The 23,325-nt window shown below is 40.5% G+C and overlaps 1 protein-coding gene across 5 annotated transcripts in view; it reads right to left on the bottom strand.

Moving 5' to 3' along the window:
- The window catches only part of STXBP6 (syntaxin binding protein 6), a 222,748-nt gene that overhangs the window by 144,503 nt on the left and 54,920 nt on the right, over nucleotides 1-23,325 (bottom strand). For all 5 annotated transcript variants that reach the window (XM_060261556.1, XM_060261554.1, XM_060261555.1 and 2 more), the window contains exon 2: nucleotides 11,926-12,113. In XM_060261556.1, coding sequence (XP_060117539.1) covers nucleotides 11,926-12,079 — 154 coding nt within the window. In that variant the 5' untranslated portion in view covers nucleotides 12,080-12,113. The remainder of the gene's footprint in view (nucleotides 1-11,925; nucleotides 12,114-23,325) is intronic.

The following is a 23,325-nucleotide window of genomic DNA, read 5'->3' as shown; positions in this document are numbered from 1 at the left end:
CCCCTAATTAATAAGAACCAAAGTTCATATCTTCCCCCCACTTATACTTAATCATTATCAAAGATTGTCCAATGTCCTTTTATTTTCCACTCTTTTTCTATGTATCTTCTGAACTTCTTCCAATCCATTTTAAATACTTCTAAATCATAGTCTCTTACAGTTCTTGTTAACTTATCCATTTCACTCCATGTCATAACTTTAACAATCTAATCCCATTTCTCTGGTATTTTTTCTTGCTTCCACAACTGCGCATACAATGTCCTAGCAGCTGAGAGCAAGTACCAAATTAAAGTTCTGTCTTCTTTTGGAAATTTTTCCATTTGTAATCCTAACAGAAAAGACTCTGCAACTTTGTTAAATTCATATCCCAAGATCTTAGAAATCTCTTGCTGAATCATTTGCCAAAGCATTTTAGTTCTTTCACAAGTCCACCACATATAGTATAAAGAACCTTCATGCTTTTTATATTTCCAACATCTGTCTGGCATCTTGTTATTCATCTTTGAAAAAATTTTAGGAGTTATATACCATCTGTACATCATCTTAAAACAATTTTCTTTGATATTCTGGCATGTTGAGAGTTTCATAGAGTTCTTTCACAAATATTCCTAAGTTTCCATCTGTATTTTTTTATTTACATTAATTGCCCATTTAATCATTTGGGATTTTACTACTTCATCTTCTGTAGACCATTGTAAAAGTAATTTATATTCAAGATTTCAGGTTTTCACGGCTGGTAACATCATTAGGGTTTGTAGAATCTTTCGTGATCAAGTGCCGTGTTCTACTGGAGAAAGTTTTCGTTCTCAGCTGCGGAGAATATCCTCAGTGGCGTTGCAGCCGGAGCAGGCGCTCAGAACTTCTTGGTTGCTGTGCATTGAGTAATTTATATACTTTTGAAATGAATTTATCATTGTCTCCAAGCAGAACTTTTTCCATTTCTGTTTGCTCCTTCCTTATTCCTTCAGTTTTGATATCATTCTCCACCAAGCTCTTTATTTGTTGCATTTGAAACCAATCATATTTATTATTCAACTCTTCAGCAGTTTTCAGTTCTATTTTGCCACTTTGTATTTTTAACAGTTGACTATATGACAACCACTTTTCTTCCCCTATCTCAGCTGTTATTTTTATTACTTCCGCCGGTACTATCCATAACGGTCTTCTCTCATCTCCATACTTCTTATATTTCATCCATGTACTTAACAAATTATTTCTTATATAATGGTGAGGAAAAAAAAACGTCCATCTTCTTTTTTCTATAATACATATATGCGTGCCAGCCAAATTTATTTCCATGACCTTCCAACACTAAAAGTTTTCTGTTTAACAGCATTATCCATTCTTTTATCCACACTAAGCAAACTGCTTCCTGATATAATCTTAAATTCGGTAGTTGAAATCCACCTCTCTCTTTTGCATCTGTCAGAATTTTCGTTTTAATCCTTGGTTTCTTCCCAGCCCACACAAATTCTGAAATTTTTCTTTGCCATTTATCAAATTGTTTACTGTTCTTCACAATAGGAATAGTTTGAAACAAATACATTATTCTTGGTAGAATATTCATTTTAATTGCAGCTATTCTACCCAACAATGACAAATTAAGCTTGTTTCATTTTAACATGTCTTCATCCATTTTACGCCATAACTTCTCATAATTATTTTTGAACAGATCAATATTCTTCATTGTTATCTCCACCCCCAGATATTTTACCTTGGAGGTGACTTCGCAGCCCGTTAGTTTCTGCAATTCTTATTGTTTATTTATCTGCTTATTTTTACACAGAATTTTTGATTTTTCTCTATTAATACAAAGTCCCGCCAACTCCCCTTATTCTTGTATTTTAGCTAACAACAAAGGTGTAACTTGCATGGGGTTTTCATTTATAAACATATCATCAGTAAAAGCTCTGTATTTATAAGTAAATCCTTTTATTCTTAATCCTTCTATATCTTTTTCTTCTTGTATCTTAATAATATTTCAAGAGTCATTATAAACAACAATGGTGAAAGTGGACAACCTTGTCTAGTACCTTTGCTGATTTTCATATCTTCTGTAATATCTGCATTTATACATAACCTTGCACTTTGTTCAGAATATATTGCTTTTATCATTCTTATAAAACTTTCTCCAAGCTCCATTTTTTCCATTATCGCAAACATAAAGTCCCAGTTTAAATTGTCAAATGCTTTCTCTGCATCCGCAAAGAATAATGCTACTTCTTTTTCTGGATGTCTTTCATAATATTCTACAATATTTACAACAGTTCTAATATTGTCTCTTATTTGCCTTTTGGGAAGAAAACCTTCTTGATCTTCCTTTATAAAATTTATCAAATGCTGTTTAAGCCGTTCTGCCAGGATTCTTGTATAAATTTTATAGTCATTATTTAATAACAAAATTGGTCTATAATTTTTTACATTCGTGACACCTCTATCTTCCTTAGGTATCAACGAAATAACAGCTTCCTTCCATGTGTTTGGTATTTCCCCTTTCATTCTTATCATATTAAACTTCTGCAACTTTGGTATTAATTCCTCTTTGAAGATTTTAAAAAATTTAGTCATCTATCCATCTGGCCCAGGTGCTTTTCCATTTTTCATTGCGTTGATAGCTACTTCAATTTCTATTTTTTCAATTGGATCATTCAAAACTTTTTGCATATTTTCAGTTAAGGGCTGTATTTTTACCTTTTGTAAATATTCATCTATCTTCTCCATCTTTATTTTAACACCTTTAAATAATTTGGCATAATACTTAAAAAATTCTCTTTTTATTCCCTCTTGGGTAACCACTTCTCTTCCATCTACCACAATTTTATTAATAATTTTACTTTCCCTCTTTTTTTTCAATTGCCAAATCAAATACTTTCCTGGTTTATTTGCTCCCTCAAAAGGTTTCTGCTGCAATCTTTTCAAACTCCATTCCACTTCTTTATTTAACAAATGTCTCATTTGAGTTTGTAATATTGCAATTTCCCTTATAATTTTCTTTTTCCCTGGCCTTTTTTCTCAACTCCCTTCTTTTTTTTTATCTCATTTTAAATCTCCAACATCTGTTTCTCTTTTACTCTTTTGTCCTTATTATTCAAAGTAATCAACAATCCTCTCATTACTTCTTTGTAAGCATCCCAGAACGTCTGGAAATCTGTGTCCTCTGTCATTCATTTAGAAAAAGGCTTTAGTTTCATTTTCTAGGTATGTCACTGTTTCTTTATTCTGTAGCAAACCTTCATTCAATCTCCATCTTCTAAACTTCTTGGACAATTTTGTAATCCACATTATTGGGTTATGGTCAGCCCCAATCTTAGGTAAAATCTCTATTTTTCTTGTTATAAGACCTAAATCTTTAGTTCCCCACAGCATGTCAATTCTAGAAAAAGTTTTATGTCTTGCTGAAAAAAAGTATAGTCCCGAACTTCAGGGTTAAATTTCCTCCATATATCTTCTAGATTTTCTTGTTTAACCAATTCAAAAAAAGACTTTGGCAGTTTTCCTTCTTTACTGTTGTTTTTTTCCCCTCCAGACCTGTCCAATGAGTTCTTAACTGTTCCATTAAAATCTCCAATTATCAAAACTTGCTCATAAGTCAGTTCATCAAGCTGTTGTATAATGTCTTTTTAAAAAGCATCCTTTGCACCATTAGGCGCATACAGTCCCAATAGCAACGTTTTCTTTCCATTTAATATTGTTTCTACTGCTACAAATCTTCCATCTTTATCTTTAAACACTAATTTTGGCTCCAATTCTTAATATAAAAATCACTCCCCTTTTCTTCTGTTCAGCCAATGAAAAAAATTCTAGTCCCAATTGTTTATTCCATAAAAATTTGTAATCCTTTTGTTTATTATGCACTTCTTGTAAACAATTATATTACAGTTTTGTTTCTTAATACAATGAAATGTAGCCCTTCTTTTTTGTGGTGAATTTAGTCCATTTACATTCCAAGACAATAATTTGTAATCCATCACGATGCAAATTCTTTATTTTCTTCATAAAATCTACGCATTTCCTGTGCATTTGTAATTGTGATTCTTTTCCCCTGAAGCTCGAAGCTCAGACGTTCAGGAATTATCCATCTAAATCTTATTCCATTATCTCTTAATTTTTCTGTCAATTTTTATATGTTCTTCTATCATTTATCACTTGCCTTGGCAACTCCTTCAAAATTCTTACTCTTCTGCCTCCCACTATCAATGTCTTTTCAAAGTTTTTAATCATGATCCTTCCCACCATTTCCTTTGTCATAAATCTTATAACAACATCTCTTGGTAAGTTGTTTTTCTTGGCATAAAGTGAGTTCACTCTATACATATAGTCATACATGTTTTTAGCCTCTTCAGGATCTTCCTCTAAAAATTCTGCAATTATTTTTATTATATATTCTTTCAAGTCACCATCTTACTTTTCAGGTACTCCTCTCAGACGTATCTGAGTCTCCATAAGTTTGCAGTCATGGATTGTCACTTTTTCTTGCATTTTCAACAAGGTGGAATCATATACTTTCATTCTGCCTTCTACCTCCTGCACTTTCTTAGATGTTTACTCAGTTTCCTTTCTGAGATCCTCCATATCTTTTTTAAGCTCTTCAATAATTTCTTTTTTTGATTCAGTTATCATCTCATACCTCTAATCATTCTGGCCTCCATTGCTTCTAATTGGTCCTGCATTTTTTCTAATGAAGTAGCCCTTGTACGGGGTTGCTTGTGTTCTGACATTTAAAAAACAGCGAAAATTTGAATTTGGACCTCACCAAATTCAAATTCAACTATCAGATTCAAAAGAATAGGACTTGCCTTTTATAATAAGCCTAATTTCGCCGTCCTCCAAGCTCCCCAAATCAAGATATTTTTAAAGTCTTTAAATGTTTCAAAATGGCGGTCTCAACTTTTTGCTGCTCCTTACAATTTTTTTCCCTTTTAAAAACTTCTAAAGTTCACACACATAGTATGTCCAATAATACTTATCTTCTTGTCCTCTTCTGAGTTAATTCCAACGATTTTTAATGTCCCAAACACTTTAAAAACCTTATTTTAATTTTGACCTCCAAGAAATGGCCGCCGCTATTTCTCAATGGTGTTATATTCCTAGAGTAGGTTTTCCATCCACTACTTCCTGGTTTACTTGCCACAAAGTCTCACTCACACTAGTAAAGAGATCTCATGATACTTGACGTACTTCCTGTTTTGCTTGAATATGCTGCAGGTCTGTGACGATGGTGCTCTTTTTTCAAAACCGCAAGTAGACCAAACAATAAATTCCTTTCCACTTTTTAGCACTGTCCTTTATATTTACAAAGTCTAAATTTCACCTCTTTTTCCCTTCTTCTTCCAAGCGTTCTAGATTTTCATTTCCCACCTTTTAAATTTATTCCATTAAATTGTAAATAGTCCTGGAGAGAAAGATAGTAATCTGTACCTTCTCTTCCAATTATCCAAGTTCCCACCGGTCTTGCGTAGCTTTAAATTTTTAGGGCTGTCAGTTCCAGGTTGGTAGGGAAATCCTGGAGATTTTGTGGTGGAGTTTGAGGAGGGCAGGGTTTGGGATGGGGAGAGGCCCATCTGAATACTATGCCACACAGTCCACCTTCCAAAGCAGCTATTTTCTCCATAGGCAGAGATCTGTTCTCTGGAGTTCAGTTGTAAGAGAGATCTTCAGGCTCCACCTGGAGGCTGGCTACCCTAGGCATCACTGCTTGCTCCTTTTCAGCAACAGCCCCCCTATTGACAGCCAGCATGGCATAGCAGTTAGAGCTTCAGAGAGGGGTCTGCTAGATCCAGGTTCTTGCTGTGGAAGTTGATGGGGTGATTTTGGACCATCCACACTTTCAGCCTAACCTGCCTCACAGGGTTGTTGCGCAGATCAAAAGGGAGAGAGGAGAATCATGTAAGCTGCTTTGGTTCACACTGTGGAAAAAGACTGTACTGTTTCTAGGTAGAGGCTGCAGGGAGAGGTGGAGATGGAAAGCTGAAATCAGATCAATTCCCCTACAGAAAACAACCACATTTGGATGGGTGCAAAGACAGTAAGGAGGGGGCATTCACCCAGGGACTCTTTCTAGAGCCCGTTGTATTTTCCACCACAACAGGCCTTATTCCTAGCATTATTATAAAGTTACAATAGGAAGGACTCCCATCATATTTGCATATTAACTTAAACTTTATAATTGAACTGTTTAATACCATTAAACATATTATAGCATATTAACTGTTGTCAAATAGCTTATTTTTAAACAAAAAATCTTGAAAACTTTGAATATATATAGTACTAGGATTAAGGCCCGTTGTGAAGAAAAATACAATGGGCTCTAGAAAAATGTTCTGGGAGAGTACCCCCCCACCCAACCTTTGCTGTCTTCCCACCCATCCACGTGAAGGCATTCACTCCTCCCCACATCAAGGGGAGCACATCTCTGCCATTGAGAGAGCAGTTGTAATTCTGAGTGATCTCCAACCCTCACCTGGAGATTGGTAACAGTGGCTCTCCAGGAGGAAATGGTATTGTACCTTTCTAAGGTCCCATTCCTACTCAAACCCCAGTCTCTCCAGGCTCCACCCCTTAAAACTCCAGGAATTTCCTAACCTGGAGTTGGCAACCCTATCCTCCTTCCCTTTATCTATCCCTTTGACTTCAGGTTTCCATCACCTTCTCCCTCTCTGCAGCCTCTAAAGGACAGGCTTTCTTCACAGTGGGGGGGGGGGAATCAAAGCAGCTTACATCATTCTCCTCTCCCCACTTTGGCCTGAACAACAACCTCATGAGGCAGATTAGGCTGGAAGTCCGTGAGTGGTGCAAAATCACCCTGTCAGCTTCTACAGCAAGAACCTGGGTCTGGCAGACCCCACTCTAAAGTCCTAACTCTATAAAGTACTATATGCCCTCCTCATACTCCACCACAGAATCTCTAGTGATTTCTCACCAACATGGAAAGGTATCACTAAAGACTTCTGGATGAGAATATATGGCATTATATTCCCCTGAGGCCTCTCCCTTTCCTGACAAAAGCAGCCTGGATTGCCAAGCAAAAACCTCTGGCCAGCACTTCCCAGGGGGCAACCCTGGGCTCTAAGGAAAACACTCTCAGTGGGGCCTAGGGTCCCAGGCTATTTCTGTGGCCGTTGGAGGCTGCAAATGTCGGGAAGCCTTTCATGAGGCTACAGTAGCTCTACAGCCCTTTCTGATGGAGAGGCCACAGAGAAGAGTTGGAGATATGGCTGTCTGAGGTAGGACTGCTCTGGCAGTGTGTTCAACATTCCTGGGCCTGCAGTAGGTGGGGGCAGGGGAGTCAGCTAATGGGAGGCTAGAGATGGTGACCAATGTGTGATGGGCTAATAGTGTGTTCCTACAGTAACTGCCAGAACTAAGGTTGGTTGCCTTTTACTGACAAAATTAGTTTTGCTGGCTAGCAACAGCCACTTGGGCAGGAGACAGGAGCAGACTCAACTAGTGGCACGCAAGTACTCTTGATTGATAGTTTGAGGGGCCAAAGGCTGATACCCCACAGTCCCAATGAGCCCCAACCAATCAGGATGGTCAGATATGCCACCATGACAGGAGAGTTATTATTACAGTTAGGAAGTAATGCTATAAACCGACTTTCTTTTAAAATGTCGTATTACACATTTTGAGTAAAACCTTGTCCTACATTTCACTAAAAGGGTGGTGGGGGGGAATAATCAAAGCAGGGTTTTTCCCCAGTGTTCCCCAAAATTTCCAAATGTTTCCAACTGAATTTTTTTTTCCTGTAAGAAATTTTTTTTTCCTTTAAGAAATATTTTATTTCTAAAAGTTGAAGTATTTTATAGGACGTTCCCACCCCCAACAGTGATCTCAAAAAAATCTAAAAACAATTCCTCAGAAACACTAATATGTTGGTGTCTAGACATAACACATGCTTCAGTTATGGTAGGCTTCCTTGGAATGTGGAACAAGGAACAGGTAGAAGCCAAGGTTTCATTTTGAGTATAAAAAACATACACAACTGCACAAACTGAAAAATCTTAAGTACATCTAAATGCTGTTAACTGCTTAAGTATACACTACCATCCATTCCATGTAGTTTTCTTTAACTGGGATTTGAAATATGCTTCTAAACTCTTGTTTCCTTAACCGTGGCTAAGAAATCAGCTGAATTGTGAAAGAAGGCTCAAGTGTTCTTAGTGATGTGAAAAAGTTTTAGGGTAATGTTATTTTCAAGAGACCAAAGGTAAAACGTTCTATCTAATCTTACTGTTACAGTTTTCAAAAACTTCAGTTGTAAGGCTGTTTTTGTCAGTTTCATTTCACTTTGTTTATTAGACATACAACCCGCTCTCTCCAGTGGCTAGGCTTAGAGCAGGTGACATCAATAAAAATGTTCAGCAATCTAAAACAAATACTTATATTTACAATAAATACAGCAAACTTTATAATAAGTACAAAACAACACAGTTAAAAGATGGTAAAAAATCTCAGGGGGCCATAATATATACACGATATACTCAAAACTGTGACTTACTGACCTACCTGTAACAGTCAACCTGTGTAACAAATTTTGTGAAGAGAGGTAGCATCAGTGACAGGGGGGGGAGGGGTTGCACAAATGTTAACAAAATGTTTTAAAATCTTTTTAAAAATTAAAACAAAATTCTGTTTCAACTTTGTGGAAGAAATAGGAAGGATCCAACTGGATCCAAATGTACTTCTGGAGAAAAAGAGTAGAGGCTACAATAGGTATAAAGGCACCTGGACAGACAAAAGTAATGTGAGATTAGGACTGCAGTGTGTAAAGGAATTAGGTGAGATTGAGTGAAAAAGTGGCTAGATCCAACCCAATTTTTTTACAGAACCAACAGTAAATTATGGACAGTGCTGTAAATTTCATACTAACTTTATAGCTTGTGAATAGGAGGCACACAGCACTTTGTGAATTCTCACAGCTTGTTTAGAGTCATGTGCATTCTGATCTGTTCATGTTATTCTCCCCCTAAAATCACCTCCCCCCCCCCCAAAAAAAATTACCAGCATGAACCACTTCCCATTATTTAGTAAACCGTAACAACTGGGGAGTACAAAATTGAACTTTCCAGAAACCATAAAAACCAAGGTTTTTTTAATTTCAAAAAGCATTTCAGGAAAAATTTAAGAGAGGTACCCGAGAACAGCAAGCAAATATCCTGCTGCTAATCAACTGTTACAACAGAGCAATAAAAAATATTTTGGCAACAGTTATCAATTTTGACTGACATGCCTTCAAGCAGCAGTTGGCTTCTTCCAGCTGTTCCTGAGTGTGGTGGTCTAAGCCTATTCACAACAGGAATGTTTTGATTGTTGATGGGAGGGACGATGGCTCAGTGGTAGAGCATCTGCTTGGGAAGCAGAAGGTCCCAGGTTCAATCCCTGGCATCTCCAAAAAAGGGTCCAGGCAAATAGGTGTGAAAAACCTCAGCTTGAGACCCTGGAGAGCCGCTGCCAGTCTGAGAAGACAATACTGACTTTGATGGACCAAGTGTCTGATTCAGTATAAGGCAGCTTCATATGTTCATATGAACTATCTAAAACATGGCTTTCATCAATTATTGTAACTAGAAGCAGAAAATTGTTATTTCTGGAGATGTTCTGTATTTAAGAAATATTAATACTCCACCCATTCCACAGTCTCCTACGTGAAAGCTTTTAATACAACAAGGACCAAAACAAGGATGTGGGAAGAAGTATGAAGGTAGCTAGCATATCCTCAAAACAGCAAAATGTCCAACTATTCCCCCAGACTGGTTAATAGGGAAAAAATTTACAATATAATATTATGCTGAGTTACTCCAGTCTGATTTAAATTACTGGAATAACAGCATACGATTGTGCTGCAATCTTCCAATGTTCTAGGTTTCTCAGACTATCCAGAGTTGAAAATGAGATGGCCAATTACATTCCACTTTCCTTCATTTTCTCATATTCCACAGAAAATTCTCACAGTGAAAAGTTTGTTATCTGATGCTTGATTATTTAAAAATGTTTAGATAATCAGAACTCCCAGAGGGAAAGCTACTTCTCATTCCCCAAAATATCCCTTCTCCTTTGGATAAGCACCTGTTTCACTCTCACCTGTCATGTTGGCCAGCATGCCACCTCATGCCATTGCAGGGCTTCTGTCAGCACTGATAGCTGACATCATTTCTGGCTAACTCCTCCCCCTTCAGCCTACCACCTGCTGTCAGGAGCCAGCTCTGCAGCAGGTTTCCTAGGTAGTTGAACTGCTTGCTTGCATGTTGCATAGAATGGAGGGATCCTCACCAGATGTGGGTGTTGTTGCCATGGTGTTCCCAATGAGGTGGGATTTGGTTTCTGTGGAGTCCTCAGTGGAGGGGAGAGCAGGTGAAAACAATATGCTTGATCCCTGTTGCCCATGAGTACTGGGCAACAAAGCTTTTACTGTATTTCATTTGATACATAGACATAAATTGAGAAAGCAAGACAGTTTATTTATTTATTCTAACACATTTGTATCCCGCCCTCCCCCAACGGTCTCAGGGCAGCTAACAACAGTGTAGGCTAGGAACACCACCACAGTTAATTTAACTAGTACAACTCATGTATCAGATCACTGGGCTTTTTAGTAAGTTCTTTCCGACAATGCCTCATACTATATACAAAAGCAATACATCCCACAATTTAAGAAGATAATGTTAAGCAGCATTATGAATTCCCTCCCAAAATAAAGGAAATACACCCCCCCACCTCCACTTCAGACAATGTGTTATCTTGGGGGGGGGGAGGCAAGAGGAGGATGAGGGGGGAAAGGTGAAGCTCTGCATTCCACCTCAGGGTTTTTAACGGATCAAAAATAGCTTTGAGCAACTGCAGCTCATCATCTGAGAGGTTTAAAGATGCAAAAAGGGCTCAAGTTTGCAGTAGCCACCCACCATGTAAGCAAAAGTCAACTGAGATACAACAGCAGATAGTAACATACCTAAGGATGGACTTTTGTTTTTTCTTATAAGCCTGCCTCTGGGAGCATATCCCATAAATATTTCATTTTAACAATAGTCATTCAAGGACTGAGGGGGATGGCATCATAATTATAGGAATCTAGAAAGAAGATTGCTAACATAAGATGTCCAGTTACCACTAAATGATGTCAGGAAACAGTTCAATAACTCATGGGGGGGGGGGGGGGACTTTTCAATCTTACAGACACCCTTGACACTGAAAAATGCAATCACATTTGTAAATAAAAAGTGCAAGTGAAAAAAGTGTACAGCGGAGAATAAAATGAATATTTCAAGTGGTCTTGAAACTCTGTAATTACCATCAACATAGAAAGCTTTTAAAAAGTCAACAACATTAGGTGAGGTGTTTTAACCACTATAGCTGCAGTAAAAGAATGCTACTGTACTTCTGGTTACCCCGAGGGCAAGGATGCCCCTATCACGTTAAGAGGCATCTGACTGGACATTCAAGCTAGACTGCATGGATTTTTGGTCAAGGAGGAACATTCTTATTCTTTTGTTGTTCATCTTTTGGAAAGAAAAATGCAAAACATTTCCTTCAGACTTCCAAAGGTAACTTATAATCACAGGAAACATATACCATACAAATAAAATTCCCTGATAGAACACTAGAAATAACATCCATTTTCCCCCATTACACATTTGCATATTAATGGTTATGTGTATTCATCTGTTATAATATATTGTCAAATACACTAAAAACATCTTTGGACATACCTAAGGAAAATACAGCATGGATATCAGCATTCTATAAACACACATATATTTCCTTCATGTATTCAAACCTATGAACGCAGAAGCCTATCATTGCTCGTCTTCTTGTGTGATTAAAATTCAGAGCACTGACATTATTTTTGGCAATGGACAGCATCCCATCAATTAATCAAACTTTAAAGATAAACTGAAAAGGACAGCTAGATGTCAAAGCCATTTATCTTACCTGACAAGCAGATGTAGGTTAAGTATTCTCCCTGACCCCCAGTTGCTAGAAAAGGAATCTTTTTCTTTGTTCTTCTTTTTACTTGGACTGCTCCAAGCATCCTTTCGTCATGTGGAGCAAAAATTTCTTTGTAGATAGCAGATTTGGCACTCATTGTAGATCAGAGGCAGAGCAGACAGCTAGTATTCCTAAAATAAAACCATGTAGTAAAATTTTAATTTCATCAATAGTACATTGGATTTCCTCCCTGCCCTGAACATACACCCAAATACAACATAGTTTTTCTAATTCCTCCTCAAATCACCAACAAAACAACTAGGAAAAGGGGAGAGACAGCAAGACTTTTGACACTGCCCTGTTGGGATGAACTGCCATGTGCCTTTTCCTCTTAAACTGTATCTACATCTTATAACTTAGGCATGAGAAAATGAGATACCCAAGGGCCTACTGGAACTAGGTGTCACCCAGGAGAGTCGCTGGGTAGCACTCAGTCTTCTCCTAAAATAGAAGAAATCAACCTATCTGCAACTGACAACAATGGCATAGGAGAGCAAGAAAGAGGGAGACCTGTATTAGATACAACCAGAAGGATTCCAATTGCCTGCTTTGACCCATGTTTATTGTTCTAGTTAACATCAGCAACCTTGACTTAAAGGAAAAGGAAGGGAAAAGGATATAAGGTTTGGAAAAAAAACACCCCTTATGTCAACCAAGCAAATCCCTTCATTACAATTTAAATTACATACATCACTGTCTCACTTTCAGATATACTCAGACAAGCAGCTCTGGGTAAATATAATGGAGCACATTTTGGTTTGGGCAGGGTTTCCCAAACTTTTCTTTCCCGTGGCTGAGTTATTTTTACACTTCTCCTTCATGGCCCACTAAAATTCGGGGGTGGAGCCACGAGACTTTGGGGGTGGAGCTGGGAGACAGGAATTATGTCATTTCCTGTGGTGTCACTTCTTGGTCAAGGGCCAAGTGATGTCACTTCCAGGGCACACTGAACCAAAACTCTACAAAAACCAAAACTCCACCCTTTCCTATGATGTCACTTCCAGGGCACTCCCCCAAACCTGCCTCTTCTTCTAAAGTAACTTTGTTTTCAGAAAAATCTCTCTGAAACTCATCCTAAGCCAAAATGGGGGTGCAAAGTGGGTGATCTGCAACTTTTTCATACATTCCCAGGGTCCTCTCTCTCCACCCTCACACCTGCATGCACCTATCTGTGTGTGTGTTCTTCTCCAGCTTGCAAGCACTCCTAATGCCCATGTTCAATTGCCTGTACCACCTACACATCCCTTCGTCAACAGCACTGGCCAGTGTATGCAGTTGGAAGTGCTGTTGTCATTGCCATCAGGAATGCCAGCACTGTGTAACACCCACACTGGGCCCTGGCAGCTGCTCTACCTCAAAATATGCTGACACATTTAGTAGGCCCTTCCTTCAGCTGCTACTACTGGAACACTGCCTCAAGCTACAGCCAAACTTGCTTGGTTTCAAGAAAATCTTTTGACAGCTATTTTTCATACTTTTCCTTGACTGAAACACTGGGAAATTGCTGTGAAACGTAGCAGAGAATTGTACTGCAATTAATGAATTAATTGCAAGTTATATAAAGTTCATACAAGCTTTTCTACAGTTATCCCAAAAAAGGATATTTATGAGGGGCTTGCAGCTTTTTACTGGCTGTGCTTCCCATGCCTTTAAAAGCAACCTGTTCTGCAGATATTTAGCCAGTGAACTTCTTTCATCCTTTTTAATATCTACAGAAGGTGTTTAATTTTGGTGTTAGACAGCTGCTAAAAGCAGGACCAGTAAAATGGTGCCAAGTTCATAATACCATCACTTCCTGTGCTTTTGAAATATACAGTAGTAATCTCCAATAATCTCTTTCTGCCCCACACCTCTAACTCTCACTCATTCACACAGAAATCACATAGAAAGGCCAGCTGGCTACAACTGGAGGTGCCAATTTTTCATTGACAGAGCTCCTATGTCTGCAACAACAATATGATGAACAGAAAAGTTTCATCCAGTAAAAAGGGAGGGGAAGGGGAGGGGAGGGGAGGAGAGGAGAGGAGAGGAGAGGAGAGGAGAGGAGAGGAGAGGAGAGGAGAGGAGAGGACATGGAATGAAAGAACATAAGAGAAGCCATGCTGGATCAGAACAGTAGACCATCTAGTCCAAAATTTTCTCATACAATGCCCAAAAAGCACCAGAATGTCCACCAGTGGGGCCAGGGAACTAGAAGCCCTCCCACTGTTGCTTCCCCCCACCCGGAGCACCAAGAATACAGACATAGCATCCCTTGCAGACGGAAAAGAAGGAGGGACAAAGAGGAAAAAAGCCTTCCTCATCATCAGATTACCCCAGCCAGCAACAATTCTGCCCAGGAGTCGTTTGGTAAAAAAAAAAAATAGCTATTGGAATGCCCACTCCCTGCCGCTCCTGGCTGAAAAAAACACACACCCCTTCTTTGCTGCCCAGGCCTCCCGGGGAAATCTTCCCAAAAGAACATACTGCAAGGCACATGAAAGCTCATACCTTGACAAACACTTCATGGATCTAAAGTGCCAGTGGACGCCAGCTTTTATCTCAAACACTGGGAGAGAAGGAGTGGCCCAGGTAGCGGCCACAGTTAGATCCGCCTTTTTCCACCTTCGGCGGGCATGGCAGCTGGTCCCGTTCCTGGAGCACAACGACTTAGCAATGGTGATCCATGCTACGGACACCTCAAGAACAGATCACTGTAACGCTCTCTACATGGGGCTACCCTTGATGCTAACCCGGAGACTACAGCTAGTGCAGAACGCTGCAGCGCGGCTGTTAATGAGACTCCCTCAATGGGAGCACATTCAGCCGGTGCTGAAAGAGCTGCATTGGCTTCCTGTTGTGCTCTAAGTTTGTTTCAAGGTGTTGGTGTTGACCTTTAAAGCCCTTTATGGTCAGGGACCTGTCTATCTGCGGGACCGCCTTTCTCCGCATATTCCCCAGAGAGCACTGCGTTCAGGGACGAAAAATCTATTGTCCATCACTGGACCAAAAGAAGCCAGGTTGCGTACGACACGAGCCAGGGACTTCTCAGTGGCAGCACCAGAACTCTGGAACGCTCTCCCAGAGGCCATAAGGGCCCTGCGGGATTTGTCTACATTCCGCAGGGCCTGTAAGACCGAATTGTTCCGACAGGCCTTCGACATTTAACCAAGAGTGAGCTGCCACTGGACCTCATATAGAGCACCATGCAGAGTACCGATGGTCACCATCGAACTTTCAGAACCGCTATATTGTACTGTATTAATATAGCACCATGAAATGTTTTAAATAATTTAAATATGTAAATATGTTTTATATATTTTATTGGTTTTTAATGGAAGTAATGTGATGTTGTGAGCCGCTTTGAGTCTGCTTGCGGAGAGGGCGGGATATAAGCGGAAGGAAGGAAGGAAGGAAGGAAGGAAGGAAGGAAGGAAGGAAGGAAGGAAGGAAGGAAGGAAGGAAGGAAGGAAGGAAGGAAGGAAGCAGAAGCAGCCCAGCTCCTCTCTGCACAACAGAGACAGGGGAAGGAAGGAAGCCAAATGGAGTTCAGGCTTTGCAGCCTGTGTCCATCTTCAAGGCTAGTTTTTCTCTGCAAAACAGAGAGATGGTGGAAGGAAGCAAGCAGAGAAGAGATCATGCTTTGCTGGGGGTGAGGCTAGCTTTGGCTTTTCTTGTGACCCCAGCAGTGAGGCTTCCATGGCCTAGTACCGGGTCCCGACCTTGCAAATGGGAAACAGTGGGTTTGGGGATTTGCACCAACCTGCAGGCGTGTACATACACTCCTTTTACCTTTGGAAGTAAACTATAAGAGGCATTAAGACTGCATTAAGATTATGCAAATTAAGCCTTCTGGTTGTATCTGATATGGATCTCTCCTTGGACCCTTCAGTGAACTCTGGCTTGCTCAAATGCTGCTGTGCAACTTCCCCTATATTATTTGAACATCATATGACAGACTTCTAGTCTGAGACAACAGTAATCAAAGGGATGTACCACTTCTGCAGAAAATCTGATGAATGCTGTGTCAAAATAACATTACACAGAAGGTAGTAATGATTCTTGACTGGTTTTCACTTCATCTCCATGCTAGATCTGCTACACAATAGCCATAAAAAGCCGCCTGTCTTGTAGCTGTATGATCACTACCACCTCACCTCTTCCTTGCGTTGAACCCACTCTATTATAATTACTGAAGCACAAATGCTGATCATGACAAGATGCATTTACTTCATAATGCTGCTTCACCTCCAATCAGCATACTGGGGATTCCACCCTAGTTCCAAAAGCCCTAACCAACACATCACACTGTCTCAGAACTAAAAATCTATCACCACAAAAGCTGATCTAGGAAGAGTCATATCCCTAAAGTAGAATTCCACATACACATCCACTGTTGAAACTGGACCTATGTGTACAAGATGATACTGAGCATCCACTGTTCCCAGTGCTGGACTGGGAACTGTCAAAGGGGAGCTGTGACTCTTGAAGGCATATTCCTCAAAAACATCTTTGGTTTCCAAGCTGCACTGGTACCAAGGATTACATGCTGTTTCTAAAATTAAAAATAAAGGGTATGTCTCTGCCTCTGATCTATGAGTGCCAAAAGAAAGAGCACTAAGGTGTCCCTAAAGTTTACCAGGACACTAAGGCATTCTTTTTTCACAGGATACCTTAGTATACTGGTAAACTTTAGCTTTTGGAAGACCCATTTAAGACAATCACAAATATCTGCTACCTGTACTACCAACACAACCCAAAATATTGATTTTATTTATTTATTTATTTTTATAATTTCTATCCCACTCTTCCCAACAAGTGGCTCAGGGCGGCTCACAGCACAAGTACCACATAAATACAATTCAAGCATAAAAAGTTAAAATAATTAATACATTTAAAATTTTTAAAACATTTAAAGCATTTAAACCATTAAATATTTAAGACATTAGGGACAGTAACCTCTATTATAACTACACCTGATTTCTTGTTTCTTGTACCAGCTAGTCATAGGCCAGCCGGAAGAGGGTTGTCTTACAGGCCCTGCGGAACTGGGCAAGGTCCCGCAGGGCCCTCACCTCTTCCGGCAGCTGGTTCCACCAGGAGGGGGCCATAACAGAAAAGGCCCGGTCCCTGGTGGATTTTAAGCGGGCTTCTTTTGGCCCGGGGATAACTAGGAGATTTCGAGTTCCCGATCTCAGTACTCTCTGGGGAGCGTGTGGGGAGAGACGGTCCTTCAGGTAGGCAGGTCCTAGGCCATATAGGCCATTTTGAGACACTTGTGTTTGAACTACATCGACCAAACATAAAATACACACCCCAAAGTTGGGGGGGCATGCAGTGAAAATCTGGTCTAGAGATATGAACTACTGAAACAGGCTAGCATTGGACCAGGAAGGGCAAATTGGGAGAAACACAGCTACCATACAGGCAGATATACATAAGCTGATTAGAGAAGGAAGTGAGTGAGTAGAGGAGTGAGACTGACCCTCCCCAGGGCTTTTGGCCCTTAGCTTTTAACCTGTCACTTGTGCTTCAACTAGCCCTGTATAAGTTTGTTCACATCCTCTATTTTTCTATAAAGTAGTATTTCTTTTATTGCACTTTGCTGTACTTTTGTCATAGGTCATTTTATTCGATGCTTCCCCCCCACAAATGGTTTCCAAACATACCAACTTACTAGAATCTATAACATAATAAAAGCCCTTTCATCTTGGTAAAACTGAGCAACCTGATTGGTTGGGACTGTAGTGCATCAACCTTTGGCACATCAAACCATCAATCAACTGCTCTTGTGTTGCATTGGCTGCTTTCCTCCACCCACTGCTGGCCACAGGACAGATGAGGATTGGCCCTCTGTGGAAACTTCTAGGGAGTGCTGCTGCTAGGCAATTAACCTTGTTTCTCTCTGTAAAAAGCAACTAAGTTTGGTTCTTTCAGTAAAAGATGATGGGGGAGACCATTTCAAGTCCTACTGGACTTTGAAACTCATTGGTTGACTTCCCTCCTCTCTCCTGCCCGAGTTGCTGTTGCTAGCCAGCCAAGCTGCTTCTGTCAGTCAAACACAACCAATCTTTGTTCTGGCAGCTGCTGGCTCTACCTACTCTCCCATTGGCTAAGACACCTGTTCTGCATTTCAGAGGAGAGAAAAAAGCCCTCCCTCAACTGGCTGAGGGACAGAGGAGGAGGGAAAGAGCCACAAAGAAAGCCTTTCCACGATTGGCTGAGGAGGAGGGAAGACTTCCTCTTGATTGGCTGAGGACTCCTCCCTATTCTCCTCCAGAAGGAAAACAGACAGAGATAGGGGGAAAGATGGTGTCCTGTACCCAGAGACCAGATACAGAGATATATAGTAAGGGAAAGCGAGAGACAAAAACAGAGAAAGCGAGAGCAAAGATTGAAGTCTTGTGCTTAAGATCAACAATGTTATCAGAGATAGACTGTTGGTCTGAAAGGTATTACTAAAGGCCTCTGAGGGAGAACTCATTGGCACTAGTACTGACTAGGGATACCAGTTCCAGGTTAGTGGGAAATTCCTGCAGATTCTGAGGAGGGCATAGGAGTTAGGGCTTCTGAGTGGGGTCCACCAGAGGTTCTTGCTGTGGAAGCTGACAGGGTGATTTTGGACCACTCACAGACTTTCAGTCTAACCTGCCTCACAGGGTTGTTGTTCAAATCAAAGGGAGAAGAGAAAAATGATGTAAGCTGCTTTGGTCCCCATCACAGTGAAGACAGACTGTACTTTGCCTAGGTGAAGGCTGCAGGGAGGGGGGAGGTGATGGAAAGTTGAAGTCAGAGGGGCAGATAAAGGAAAGGAAATAGGGTTGCCAACTCCAGGTTTAGAAATTTCTGGAGATTTAAAGGGTGGAAAATGGAGAGGGTGGGGTTTGAGTTGGTATAGGACCTCAGGCAGGTACAATGCCATACACTGCACCCTCCAAACCAACCATCTCCTCCTGTGGAACCATTATTGCCAATCTCCAGGTGAGCAGGGAAACAAGGTAACAACAGACCTCCGCGAGAACCAGCCTTCAAATTAATACACTGCAAACAACTCTTAGAAAAAATGTAAATTGTTTCTCAGAATAAGTCACAAAACATAACAAACCCAAAAGGAACATACGCCCACATCCAAAGCCATCAAGAGGCAGTAATGTCCGATATTCTATTGTGCAGTATTTTCCAACAGTAGGGTGCAGGTGAAAATTCCAATCACAAAGTCTTTCAAACGGAGCGCTGCTCCTAAAGAATTCCAATTCAAGTTAAAAGAGTCTTCCACGGAGAATCCAGCTCCACAAACTATCTTCTGTACAGCAAGGCACAAGAAGGCAAGGCACAAGAAGAAAATACTGCACAACATAATATTGGACATTACTGCCTCTTGATGACTTTGGGTGTGAGTATATGTTCCTTTTGGGTTTATTATAATTTGCGGCTAAAACAATTTACATTTTTTCTAAGAGCTGTTTGCAGTGTGGATGCTGGTTCTCGCGGAGGTTTGTTGTTACCTTGTTTCCCTGTTCCAGTATCCACGTTGATCTTTATTGGTTGCTCAATCTCCAGGTGAGGGCTGGAGATCACTCGATTAAACTGCTCTCCAGATGGCAGAGATCAGCTCCGCTTGAGGTGTGCAGGGGAGGGAGTACCTAAATGCCTTCACTTGGATGGGTGGGAAAACAACAAAGGTTGGAGGGCACTTGCCCAGAGCCTCTTTCTAGAGTCTGTTGTATTTTTCTCTTCCAGGCCTTATTCCTAGTATGAATATAAAGTTCATCTGGGTTTGCATTGTTGGGAAACTCCAGCATAGACAATCCAGGCAAGACACCAGAGTAAAGCTATCTTCATTTCTTTCAAGATGACATCTTTTTTTAAACAATACAATGATTTGGAAAGGGAGTTATTGTTAATTGGCAATGCAGTATTTGGTACAAGGTTCTGACAATCACAGCTATATGTGTAGCTTGCACAGAATCTATTCTATACACTCCTGAACCTGTGCCTGTCATTTCCCCAGAAAGCACTTTCTTGGGTGCACCCAAGGGGAAATGGGGGCACCCAAATGGGGAAAGGGGAAGCACCTGCATAACTCCCTGAGATCTTCTTTCCACATAATTTTGACAAAAGAATTAAAAAATGGCTTTTCTCTACTATTAACATAGCAACATACATACTGGCTCTTTCTAACACACACTTCTCCCTACACTGACATGTGCATGCACACGAAAGCTTATACCTTGAATAAAACTTTGTTGGCCTTCAGCGTGCTATGGCACTCAAACTTTGTTTCTTTCCATACATAGTTATGAATCAACCAAAAACTGAATGATCCAAAGTGTTAGGCAGAAAGTCTCTGATATTATATGTTTAATTCATTTATACCTTGCCTTTCTTGAATGGGGACCCAAAGCAGCTTACATCATTCTCCTCTCCTCCATTCTATCCTCAAAACAACCCTGTAAGGTAGGTTAGCCTGAGAAACTTTGTCTAGCCCAAAGTCACCTAGTAAGTTTTCATGGAACTAATGGGGATTCAAACCCATATCTTCTAAAATGATATCAGTTCAACACACTTAACTACTACACCCTTCTGGCTCTCCTCAAGAGACTGGGATCTGGGTATTACTGCCATTGATTCTTGAGCACAGCCAACCTGTACTCACCTTTTTTCTAAGTTAAACAGCCCCAAAGGGAAGAGCCAGTTTGGTGTAGTGGTTAGAAGTGCAGACTGTAATTTGGGAGAACCATGTTTGATTCCCCACTCTTCCACATGCACCTGCTGGGTGACCATGGCTCAATCACAGTTCTCTCACAGCTGTTCTCTCAAGAGCAGTACTTGACAAAGTTCTCTCAGCTCCACGTACCTCAGAGGGTGTCCATTGTGGCAAGAGGAAGGGAAGGAGATTATAAACTGCTCTGAGACTCCAAGTGAAGGATGGAGTATAAATCCAATTTCTTCCCCTTCTCCTTGGCATTTTCTCTAGCCCACTGAGTATTTAGGTTGCTCTTTTCTGCACCTGCTACAACAGTGCTACAATATTCTTTTTCCTGTGCAATGACCAGAACAGTTATTCCACTTGTGGCCTTGCCATAGAGCTGTATAAGGGCAGCATGATAATGGCAATTTCATTCTCTATTCCTCTTCTAATTATGGCCAGCATGAAATTTGCCTTTTTTCATAGTGGCCACACACTGGGTTGATAGCTTAATCAATCTACCAACTATCATTCTAAGATCTCTTTCTTAGTCTGTCACTGAGATCTCTTTCTTAGTCTGTCACTACAAGCTCAGATATGTGTATATTGAGGCTGGGATTTTTTGCCCCATTATGTATCATTTTACACATTGAATCTCATTTGTCATTTTAATGCCAATTCCCCCATTTGGGGGGGGGGGGGAGAAATCCTTTTGGAACTCTTTACAAGTTGTTTTTGTCTTAACCATCATAAATAATTTGGTATCATCCACAAACCTGACCACTTCACTGCTTACCTCTAACTTCAGGGCATTTATGAAAAAGTTGAAAGACACTGATTCCGATACAGATTCTTGAGGGACCTTTCTACTCACATCTCTTCACTGTGATGACTGACCATTCCTACTCTCTCATTCTTATTGTTTTAACCAATTTCCAATCCATAAGGGAACCTGGTCCTTTTATACCACAACAATTGTTTACTGTAGACAGGAACCCTAAAGGGTTAAGTGAGACAGGACTTACTTTAAAGAAACCATGTCGGTTTCTATTCAGCAGAGTATGCCCTTCTATATGCTTGACTATGTTATCTTTATTAGTTTCCAACAATGTACCCAGAAGAGACATTAAGTTCCTGTAATTTCCCAAATCCTCCCAAGAATCTTTCTTTTAAATGGATGTTACATTGGCCATTCTCCAGTACTGCAGGACAGAAAATGATCTTGGGGACATGTTACATATTGCTGAAGATCATCAATTCCACATCTGAGTTCTTTAAGAACTCTAGGATGGGTCCCAGTGATTTATTAGTTGACTGGGAGCCCTGACACAGCAATAGTTTATTTCCCCAAGAGAGGGAGAGTTAGGAAAAACAGGAAATGGGTTTCAGTGGGAATAAGCCCATTTGCATCATAAAAACCTGAGTGAGGGAAGAGAGACAAGGCTACTTGCCTAAGGACCTGACTCTGGGATTTCTGACTCAGGATTCCTGACTCTGGGTTGAGGAGGAGGTTTCAGCAAAGAGCCCAGTGGCGCAGAGTGTTAAAGCTGCAGTACTGCAGTCCTAAGCTCTGCTCACGACCTGAGTTCGATCCCTGGTGGAAGCTGGGTTTTCAGGCTCGAGGTTGACTCATCCTTCCAAGGTCAGTAAAATAAGTACCCAGCTTGCTGAGGGGAAAGCGTAGATGACTGGGGAAGGCAATGGCAAACCACCCCGTAAAAAGTCTGCCGTGAAAACGTTGTGAAAACAATGTCACCTCAGAGTAGGAAACGACTGGTGCTTGCACAGGGGACCTTTCCTTTTCCTTCAGCAAAGAGGCAGAAGTTTTAAAATGGGTAATCTTCCTTTGCACTGGGTTCAAACACTTTGCCCCAATGCTGTGATTTGTGGGGCCCATCCTCCACTGTCAAGGTGGCAATAGGGAAGCTGGGACATGTTTGCTCTGTCTAAAGTAACTTAGCTAGACTCATTTATTTTCATTTTCCTAAAATCTGTATATTCTAACTATGGTCGCAATCTCCCTGTATGTGCTCTAGTTCAATCTTTAGTAATAAAGCTACTTTCCTGTTTAAATAACACTGTGACTCAAATCCTACCTGCATTGCTGAAGACTGCTCTTACACGCTAAGGACACACACACAGGGAGCTAAAGTAATTGGGAGATCTGTCCTTTGTACATCCTCAGAAGGAGCCTTACCAGGTTACCTCAAGGTGCTGGTTACTTGAGAGGCTGGGTTATACATCTTGAGGTGGTGACAATGAAGACGAAACACACTTTTATATGCAGACAAGCAAGCAACACATAGACAGAGGGCAGAATTGTGACAGCATTCAACAGAGTTCTCCACAATTATATAAATAGACATTTATATAAATAGACTTGCCTCAGGAAAAAGATTGCACCCAAGTACAGAGATAGGAGATTGCCTTATGACTGTTATCTTGACTCTTCTGCTTTGACATGCATTATACCCACATCCATAAAGTTGTTTGCTATTAAATCCCCAAAACTTTTTTTTAAACTCTCACCACCAATTAAAATGTATTTACTTATTTCATTTGTTTCCCACCTTTCTCCTCCACAAAGAAATGAAACAGATTATCATCATTCTTTTTTGCTCCATGTTATCTCCACTACAACCTGGTAAACTAGGCTAGGCTGAGAGAATATGACA

The sequence above is a fragment of the Heteronotia binoei genome, chromosome 21 (assembly GCF_032191835.1).
Source record: "Heteronotia binoei isolate CCM8104 ecotype False Entrance Well chromosome 21, APGP_CSIRO_Hbin_v1, whole genome shotgun sequence".
Lineage (NCBI taxonomy): Eukaryota > Metazoa > Chordata > Lepidosauria > Squamata > Gekkonidae > Heteronotia > Heteronotia binoei.
This window is presented reverse-complemented; position numbering and strand designations above follow the sequence as displayed.